This window comes from Sesamum indicum, linkage group LG4 (assembly GCF_026168435.1).
Source record: "Sesamum indicum cultivar Baizhima isolate 11 linkage group LG4, ASM2616843v1, whole genome shotgun sequence".
Taxonomy (NCBI): domain Eukaryota; kingdom Viridiplantae; phylum Streptophyta; class Magnoliopsida; order Lamiales; family Pedaliaceae; genus Sesamum; species Sesamum indicum.
This window is the reverse complement of record NC_142660.1, coordinates 5,842,208-5,852,670: the sequence shown is the minus strand read 5'-3', so window position 1 is coordinate 5,852,670 and position 10,463 is coordinate 5,842,208. Positions and strand designations below refer to the sequence as shown.

Below are 10,463 nucleotides of genomic sequence, written 5' to 3'. Positions count from 1 at the left end.
CATCCTCCATTTTCTGGATGCCTTTGGCACAACTACCACATTCGAAAGCCAGTCAATATATTGGACTTCCAAAATATATCCTGCCTTCAGCAATTTATCGACCTCCTCTTGAATGATGCGATTTTTTCTATCCCGAATGTTCTTTTTCTTTGTTGGAATGAATCAACATTCAAACATATCGGCGTTATCCCGAAAGAATGTGATCATCAACGTCTCCAGTCATTTCTCCATCCTTGACCCGATCTTGGTGGTTTTCGTTGGGTCGCCTTGCACCAACTCGATCTCTCTGTGCTCGTTTATCGGCTCTATTCTATCTTCTCGCTCGTTCATGTGTAACCCGATGAATTTCCTCTTTCTTTCGGTCGTGTCTTTTTTTAAGGAGACGTTGTAGCATCCTCTGGCTTCTGCTTGATCACAAGCGATCTCTCCTACTCCACCGGGAGTTGGAAACTTCATTTTCAAATGATATGTCGACACTATTGCCTTGAAAGTATTTAAACCAGGTCTACCCAAAATAACGTTGTAAGCAAAGAGAGTATCAACCATGAGAAACTTTACCATGAGGGTCTTCCTTTTTGGTTCGTCACCTATAGAGACCGGTAGCTCGATTGTTCCTAAAGAATCCACCTCACTTCCTTCGAAACCTACCAATGGCGCTTTTACAGGATTCAAATCTGCACTGTCCAAGCCTATCTTAACCAATACCTCCTTGAGGATGATATCCGCAGAGCTACCGTTGTCCACTAACACCTTGTGGACCGTGAAGTTTGCTATGTCCATCTTTATCACCATTGGGTCGTTATCATCTCCAATCTTTGCCTTTAGATCCTGAGCTCCGGACGTGATATCTAGGTCTGGTTCTATGCTCATGATCTGCCTATTTTCCAACGAATTGTTCTTTCTCTCCATTCTCTTTCTCGATCTCCTCGAATATCCATTAATTGAGCCACCAGCTATGGTGTGTATGATGCCTTTCACAGGTGCGTTCTCTCGGGTTTTCTGTCCTCCCATAGCCACATCTCCTGGTCGCCTCTCCTAGCTTCGCGACCTACTGCTACGATCTCCCTGGTGGTAGTTCTTTGATACCTGATTCTTGAAGTAGCCTTGGCGTACCAACCGCTCAATCTCATCCTTGAGTTGATAGCATTCTTCAGTATCATGTCCCCTTTCGCGATGGAAGCGACAATATTTACTCGAATATCTTTTGGCCGGGGTAAATCTTGTATGTTTCGGCCATTTGAGTACATCTTTCTTCTCGACCATTAGCAGTGCCTTGGCTCTTGTCATGTTGAGAGGTGTGTACTTGTGATATTTCTGCTGGTAATGAGGCTCTTTGTTTTGTTCGTGCTTTGGTCGCATGTCTTCATTCTTGCTGTAATGACCTCGATCTCTTCCTAGGTCATTGTCGGCCCTCCACTCACCATCTTTTATGGTGTTCATTTCCTCTTCGTCAATATACTTTTGAGCCAGATTCATAAGCTGCTCCACGTCAGATGGGGGGTCTCTTGCTAAAGCTGATGCGAATGCACCTTTCTTCAAGCCATGTATTAGGATGCTGACCATCATGTCAATTCTTAAATTCTGCACTTCAAGCGTCTTGTTGTTGAATCTTTCCATGAAACTTTTCAATGTCTCGTTATCTTGCTGCCTTATAGTGAATAAATGCATTGCCGATCGTTTTTTTTCCTCTTACTGGCGTGATGGAAGGTAAATTTCTGCACCAGTTGCTCATGAGACTTGATGCTTCCGGGTGGTAAATTAGTGAACCATTCTTGGGCTTTTCCTGTCAAAGTTAAAGTTCGGACTAATGATCTCCGTCAATATCTGGTTGCAGAAGGGTGAATTTCTGTGCTGAGATACTATCTCTCCTTGTTTTATGAGCTCATCTATTTGTTTTCCCAGTTTAGCGATCTATTTTGACACACTGTCGACCTCTGCGCGCGAGATGGCGGGTCCTCTTACTTGGCTCTTATCTCGGCTGCTCGAACCCACTTCTGATGGCGGACGTTTACTCATGTCTAGGTCTTTCCTATTGGTTCCAGATATTTTTTCCGGGTCCTTTTCTCCAAACAGTTTTCTTCTGGTTACTTCTCTTTCAATGGGCGTCGTTGTTCTACGCTCATAGGTCATGATCGCATTTCTTCCAGCCTCTTCCATCATTTACTGTAGTATGATCGGCTCAGTAGTCCCGATCGTTGTTTCCAAATCAAGGATATTCCTACCTGGATCTCCTTATTCTCAGGGTATTCCAAGAATTCGTTCCCACACACGGCGCCAACTGATCCGTCCAAGAAAAGTTATCACGAACTCGCCTTGCTACTGTAATCAGTCCCTCAAACAGACCTATAATCCTGAGAACACTAAAGCGGTTAGCTTGTCGGGTTTATCCCCGACGAAGACACTTCGACGCCCAAATGATCCAAAGTCATACCTGCCATCTCGTTTACTTGGGCAAAATGTACATTGATAGGATCCTGAGGTACTTTGTGCTGAACCATTAACGCCTCTAGCAACTCAGACATCAAAGCGTTATTAGCTTCAGAATTCCCAGTTTATCCAATCCACTGTCTTCTCCATTAGTTACTGCATAAGCTCTCCCTACACTACTCTATTTTCTTCGCAATTCATGTAGCTCCTTATACCAATCAGGAAATCTGTGAACCCTGAAGCAATTTTCCATGTTGTGTCCAGCTTTATTGCAGTGTTTGCAGAGGAGATTGCGTTTATCCATAGGTCCCTTATGTCGCATGAATTGTCGAGGTCCTATGTTAGGTACAGAATACCTTTGCTCGTATGCTTTCATGGCCGATCCTTCCCCTATATTAGAATATTCTGAATTCATCATCCTTTGTCTCTTAACCTATAGCACCATAGAATACGCTTTGTTGACGAGGGGAAGATGCTTTAGAACTAAAATCTGACTACGAATGTTATCGTAGGAGTCATTCAAACCCGTCAAAAATTGCATTAGTTGACTGGCATCGTTTTGTTCCACTTTGATTTTGTTGCATCCACAAATACAAAAGCGACATGAACACATAGCTGGTGGCGTGAGGCATAGCAATTCATCACAAAGTTGATTCAATTTGGTGTAGTAACCAGTTACACTCAAATTACCTTGCGAGATAGAACTAATTCCACATTGCAGCTTATAGAGCAGAGTACCATCACGCTCATCGTGCCTAGCTTCAAGCTCCAAGAGATCTATGGAAGAACTTGCATACAGGTATGAGTTTACCAAGTTCTTGGAGATGGTGTTCAGATTCCATGTCCGCACAATACAGTCTGTAATCCTCCACTGTCTGGGTTGAGGAGTCCCAATCGCAGGTTGTAAGCCTGTGCCGTTGATAAATGCTAACTTATCTTTGCCTTCTAAAGCCATCCTTACTGACCTACTCCAGGACAGCCAATTGTTTCCATTGATTAGGGCAGAAACCATCACCATGTGATCATTTCTAGCTCCAATTGCTACAGAAGAAACGCCAGATGTATCAGTTGATGAGCTCGCCATTCTCATCAAATGTGAGGCTCTGTAGAGTAAAATTGATCGTTCAAAAACTTCATATGTAGAGACCATCAAGATGATGACTCTGATACCATGATAAAATCAAGTATAAACCCCATAGGTGCAGAGTTACAAAGCAAGAAATGTGGAGGACTAAAAATCTGATTCATTCATTCAACAAGAACTGATACAGTCTCAGCTTAAATACAGATATAAAGACGGTGAAGAAAAAACTGTGCAACTAATTAAAAAGCAGAATAACAAATCAGACTCCAGCTTAGCTGCCACCAAAGCTATCAGTTCCAACTAATGAAAGTGTAAAGCATAACTAATAAAAAAGTAACCAAGAGAAAAACACGACTTCCTTATTGCAAAACTAGAGTAGCAGAAACAGAGCTAGAAGAATACGAAGTTGCAGTCTGTGAAGAAGATGGAGCTTGAGCTGAATTCAACACATATTAATTATTTTAATAAAGAATATTAACCTATGAATTCCCAATAAATTAGGTTAGAATATTTTTTGGCCCATAATTTAATAATAACAATTATTAATCCTAACAAAAGAAATTGAAAAAAAAGACAAAAATGGTCATATTTTAAATTATTCAATATAATATAAATAATAAAATAATTTTTAAATTATAAATATAAATCTTTATATTAAATATAAATTGTTTTTAAAATTTAGATTATTAATAAATTTTTACCACAAATTATTATAATTCAATTTAAATACAAATTTAGAGGGTTTTATTACTAAATTGAATTATTGTAGTTGAGCTCTGAGCTCTTGTTTTTTAATGTAGTTTGAAATTACTTTAATAAACTCAGACCAAAATTGCAATAAATAAATATAATTAAAATTAAAATTTAAAATAAACTTGTGTAAATACTATCTAGAATATTATCATTGCTGGGGCCATAAACTTATGTTCATGATTTCATCATAGCTTAGGGACAGAGAGAAAGTAAATATAGAATTAGTAAATATATTACCGTGCAAATGTAAGAAATAATTAATAGAGAAAGATATTAATAAAAAAATACAGAAAATAATATCCATTTAAATTAAAATAGTACAATAAATACAATCCTAAAATATGTAAGGCAACAAAAATCCCATCTCATTACAAAATCAGTGAAATTGACTTCACTGGAACAAACTCTCATTACAAAATATTTTACCCATCAATATATAGATGGGCCTTGTGATTTCTTCTTGGGCCTCCTTCTCATTGGATCTTTTTCTCCATAGGCTTGCTTAAAAAAATAAAAAATAAAAATCTCATCAAATTTCCTATACTCCTCTCTTTACATTTAAAAAAGAATCCTAATCAAAAGTCGGGGGAGTACATATGGAGGGAGATAGCAAGCCTTATTATTCTAAGGCAAATAAAAAGAGGGTGAGAGAAGATAATATTTCAACCATAATCATAAACATACAAGAGGTCATGTGCTTCGTGATCATCCATCCATACATTTCATAGTATACATCTCATGTAATACAACAATCCATGATATTCAATATCACAAATATAAATTATACGAAACAGGTTTCTAATTTGCAATTAAAGGATGACTGAAAATGTGTGCTTCCAATACACATAATAAATCTAATTAATGAAATTTTAATTTTTAGAAAAGTCTAATTTTATCCAAAAACTAAAAAACAACATAATTAATAATGAAGAAAAATTCACGAAAATTAAATTTTCAAGAAAGGTGAAAAACGGGCCGGCCGTCGGCCATCGATCCTGCAGCGCGCACTGTCGTTGCTGCCTGCGCTGGCCCCTCTACCAGCATATATCTTGTATTGATAATTAAGATATTTTTAAATACATTCTATTGTCTACAAGGCATATTTCTCTTTATTCCAAATGGCAAAAATTGCACTTTTCAAAATTACAATTTCCATATAAATTAATTAAATAATTTAGTATTTTCATTATAAAGATGTGTTAATTTTCAAAATTTATATTCTTTACTTTACACTTATAACATAGCAACTAATTTTTATTAATATTAATTAAATAATTAAATTATTAAATTATTAATTTTTATATACAAATTCAATACAAAATTAGTAAATAACTAAATAATTTAAATTCAAAAACTAGTGTAAGTAATAAAAATACATACAGGTTCTTGTTATACTGCTTTGACTCCCCTTAGTAATAAAAATTTAGTTATAAATAAAAATAAAAAATTAATCTTTTAATAATAAATTTAAATTATTTATACTTGATAATTTTATTAATTTATTATTAAAGTTAATATTCTCATTTTTGAGTAAATTAAATACATATTCAATAAGAAGATTAATAAAATAATTTTAGATTTAGTAAAAATGATATAGAAATATGAGGCCGTATTGCTCATTCCCATAAATTTACTTTGACACTCCTATTTTTTGATAATAAAAATAATTTATGCAAGTGTGATAATCTAATTTTAGTTTAGTATTTCAATTAAGACATGTAATTTTATATGCCGATTTAGTAAAAAATACTTGGATCATATTATTCATTCTTGTAAATATTACTTTCATACTCCTTTCTACCTTTTCGTAATAAAAATTTAGCTATAAATATAAATAAAAAATTAATCTTTTAATATTAAAAATAGATTATTTTCAATTAATTTATAAGTGGTAACTATTAATATCAATTAAATATGTAATTTAATACAAAAATTCTATAAAAAAAATTAATAAGCTAAAACACGATCAAATCGGTGAAAGCCGGCCAATCCAATCAAAAAGCCAAGTTATGTTAAAAAAAAAAAAAAAGATAGAGGAGAGAGAGAGAGAGAGAGAGAGAAATGATGATGAACAACCGATCAAGCTGGTGGCCAATAGCGGAATTGCGGCATCAAGTGGGTTGAGAGTGAAGAAGAAGGAAAGAAAATTGTTGGTGGTGGTGGTGGATTAAAGGAAAAAGGTGGTGGAGGGTGGGAGGCGGGGAAAAAGAGGGAAAGAAGAGGTCGAATTTTCAGCTATCTCAACCAATTTGTGATTTCTTTACCTTGGAACTGTGTGCCGTTACCGGATATTAGTACCCTGGGTACTCCGAATCTGCAAATGATATTTCTCCAAATAAAATTGATCATCTCCTTTCCGGATATTCTAGCTACTGCTTCTGTCTCCACCCGCTTGGAGAAATACTCGACTGCAACTACGATAAACTTCCTCTGGGCTTTTTCTGGAGGAAAAAAGGTCATAATATATCAATGCCTCATTGGTCGAAAGGGCACGTGATATGTACTGGCTTCATTGGTGTAGCCGGGGTATGTATCAGAGAGGCGAATTTTTGACAATTCTCACATTTTCGCACCAACTCCTTTGCATCCTTCGTGATGGTTGGCCAGAAATAACCTTGTCTTGCGACCTTTTGCACCAACGACCTTGCTCCTGAATGGTTATCACAGTTACCTTCATGGATCTCTCTCATCACATATTTTTCTTGTTCATGGTTCAAGCATTTTAGCAACGGTTCTTCCACAGATCTCTTGTATAAGTCCGACCCGATCATGGTGAAACTTGTGGCCCTAAATTTTAAACTCCTCGCCTGCATAGGATCGTCTGGTAAGATTCCCTCCTTGAGGTAGAGCATTATTTCCTCCTTCCACGTGCATGGTTGGTCGACAATTTCTACCACCATAGTTTCTGAGATCGCTGGACGATCCTTCACCATAGCAGTGATTGTGTGACTCTTAATCCCTGACAGCAAAGCTCCGAATTTTGAGAGGGAGTCTACTCTATCATTTTCACATCTGGGAATCGGCTGGACCGAGCACTTATCGAATTGCTCGATCAAAGACTTCGCTTTTCTATGGTACATCGTCATGGATCGCTCCTTTGTCTCGTACGTCCCTTCAATTTGCATAGCTACCAGTTGAGAATCGGTATATACCTCCAAGGTTCTTGCTCCAGCCGCGTGGGCCAACTCCAATCCCAAAATCAGTGCTTCGTATTCTGCTTTGTTATTGGTCGCAGGAAAGAATAACCTTGTTGTGACCTCTATCTCTATCCCTTTAGGCCTTTGTATCAAGACTCCTGCCCCTCCATTACTGGCGTTCGACGACCCATCAACATGCAGCATCCAAGTTTTGGTTTCAAGAATGGACTCACCTGACAACTCCATTACGAAATCAGCCAGAACTTGGGCCTTCTATGAAGTTCTTGCGTGGTAATCAATGTCATGTTCGCCAAGCTCTATTACCCACATCACCAACATCCCTGAAGCTTTGGGTTGCGACTGGATGCTTCTTAGTGGTTGGTTTGTTAATACCAAGATCTTGTGAGACTGGAAATACGGTCGTAATCTACGAGCTGTGACTACTAAGGCTAGAACAAACTTTTCGACAACACTGTATCTTAACTCTGCTCCTTGTAGCATTTTGCTGACCGTCATAAATCGGATTCTGGATTTTATTCTCTTCCCTTACCAGCACTGAACTTACTGCATTCTCGAATACAGCTGGGTATAAGTATAAAATGTCTCCTACTCTAGGATTTGCCATGAGTGGGGGCGATCTCAGATAGTCTTTAAGTTCATTGAATGCATGTCCGCATTCCTCCGTCCACTTGAAATCTTTTGATTTTCTTAGAACTTTAAAGAAATGTAAATTCCTATATGCAAATCTAGAAATAAATCTATTAAGTGATGCGATCTTACCAGTTAACTTTTGGACGTCCTTTATTGAGGTTAGGGACTTCAGTTGGAGGATCGCTTCTATCTTTTCCGGATTAGCTTCTATTCCTCGACTACTCACCACCCAAGAATTTTCCTCCGCCTATTCTAAATTCATTTAGTCGGGTTGAGCTTCATCCCGTATGCTCTCATAATGGCGAAAGTTGCCTCCAGGTGTTGCAAATGGCTTTCCAGTCTCTAACTTTTGACTAACATGTCATCGACGTAGACCTCCATCGTCGTTCCTATCCAATATTTAAACATTCTGTTCACGAGCCTTTGGTACGTGGCACCTGCATTTTTCAAGCCAAAAGGCATTATGTTATAATAAAATATACCTTGCTCGGTCACAAAAGAGGTTTTGCTGCGATCTTCTTTCGCCATGAAAATATGATGGTACCCTTGGTAGGCATCTATCATTGAGAACAACTCATATCCCGCTGTCGCATCCACTAATTGATCTATCCTCAGAAGTGGGTAAGGATCCTTGGAGCACGCCCTGTTCAAGTCCGTAAAATCGGTGCACATCCTCCATTTTCTGGATGCCTTTGGCACAACTATGACATTCGAAAGCCAGTCAATATATTGGACTTCCGAAATATATCCTGCCTTCAGCAATTTATCGACCTCCTCTTGAATGATGCGATTTTTTCTACCCCGAATGTTCTTTTTCTTTGCTGGACTGGTCGCATAGTTGGATCAACATTTGAATCGGTGCACAATAACTTCTAGATCGATCCCTTTGAAATCTGAAGGGCTCCATGCAAACATATCGGCGTTATCCCGAAAGAATGTGATCATCAACGTCTCCAGTCTTTTCTCCATCCTTGACCCGATCTTGGTGGTTTTTGTTGGGTCGCCTTGTACCAACTCGATCTCTCTGTGCTCGTTTATCAGCTCTATTCTATCTTCTCGCTCGTTCATGTGTGACCCAATGAATTTAGTATTTTTATTATTTTTTAATTTTTTGAGCAAGCCTATGGAGAAGAAGGTCCAATGAGAAGGAGGCCCACGAAGAAATTACAAGGCCCATCTATATGTTGATGGGTAAAATATTTTGTAATGAGAGTTTGTTCCAGTGAGGTCAATTTCACTGATACAACACCTACTCTTCCCATCGGCGGTTTTCCATGGGAGTTTTGGGCCTCCCTCCCTCGCGGCATACACTATACTAATATCTAGCTTCACAAATTTTCTGACGGGGGAGATCTCTTTACTTTCTTGCTTTGCGTTTTAGTTGTAGGGTGTGGGAGTTAGTGATACTGTTAAACCAATTTTCTATGCCCTTTTTGAGAAAATAACTAACTTATTAGTCAATTTTTCAAAATTTATATTAATTATTTTATTCACAAGAACGATTATTGACACCACGATCCATCTATACTAATATATATATATATATATTATGCATATGTATTTTATGCATATGTATAATATATGTTACGATTAAAGAATTAATCAATGGGGAAAGCTTTTTTTTATGAATGGTACATTGGCCTATTTATAAATTTAAATTTTAGGATGAACCAATTGAATATAAGGCAAGACGCCAAAGAATAATTAGGAAACGAATTGACGAAATCAAGGAAATTATTTCTAACATTCTCATACTTCTTATATAATCATGTTAAACATTTTGCATGGAAAATTTGCTATGCTATCAGCGAGTTGTTGGTTATTATCTTTATTTTCAGGAATGCTCCTTCAAAGAGGAAGAGGGAGGAACTCCTCTAATCAAAGAGGAGGTTCGAGCAGGAGGCAACGTGCCATGGTAATAGAGCATTAATAAGAGAAAATATATCCAGAATTGAGAAATATAATAACATTTTTAAGGAAGAGAATGAACTCTTCAAACAATTTCTTAAATTTAAAAAGTAAGAAAAAAGTAACAACTGGTGAATCTTTTAATTTAGTGAGCACAACGAGGTGATTATACTCCTTGAGATGATGATTTGAGATGGAAAAATGATCCATGGTATTTGATGAAGAGATATTTGTTGCATCTTTTACAGTAGGGGTATAAATCAAGGGCACATTATGAATGTATTCTTAAGAGAGTGTTGAATCAATTACACATGCTCCAATAATAGAAAGGAGTTCAATTATTCAAAAGCAATAATTAAAAATTTTATCTGCTATTAAATAGGGAATTAATCCATTAGGTGAAAAAGAATATTTACACCCAGAATTGAAATACTATAAAATTGTTATAAACTTAGAGAAATTCTAAGTTTATTGGCCTATCACTCTTAATAGAATATAAAGAA

The 10,463-nt window shown here is 37.0% G+C and overlaps 2 protein-coding genes across 2 annotated transcripts; both read right to left on the bottom strand.

Annotated features, from left to right (window-relative positions):
• Positions 1–219: 219 nt before the first annotated feature.
• Positions 220–1,011, bottom strand: LOC148788358 (uncharacterized). The gene has a single exon (XM_088880035.1). It carries the CDS (start codon positions 1,009–1,011, stop codon positions 220–222), a length of 792 nt encoding a protein of 263 aa, XP_088736161.1.
• Positions 1,012–6,738: 5,727 nt separating this feature from the next.
• On the bottom strand, positions 6,739–7,647 carry LOC148788357 (uncharacterized). The gene has a single exon (XM_088880034.1). The coding sequence runs from the start codon at positions 7,645–7,647 to the stop codon at positions 6,739–6,741; it is 909 nt and encodes a 302-aa protein (XP_088736160.1).
• Positions 7,648–10,463: the final 2,816 nt, after the last annotated feature.

Excerpts from the sequence above, each read along its gene's own strand:
- LOC148788358 (XM_088880035.1), bottom strand. The coding sequence starts at position 1,011 with ATGGGAGGACAGAAAACCCGAGAGAACGCACCTGTGAAAGGCATCATA.
- LOC148788357 (XM_088880034.1), bottom strand. The coding sequence starts at position 7,647 with ATGGAGTTGTCAGGTGAGTCCATTCTTGAAACCAAAACTTGGATGCTG.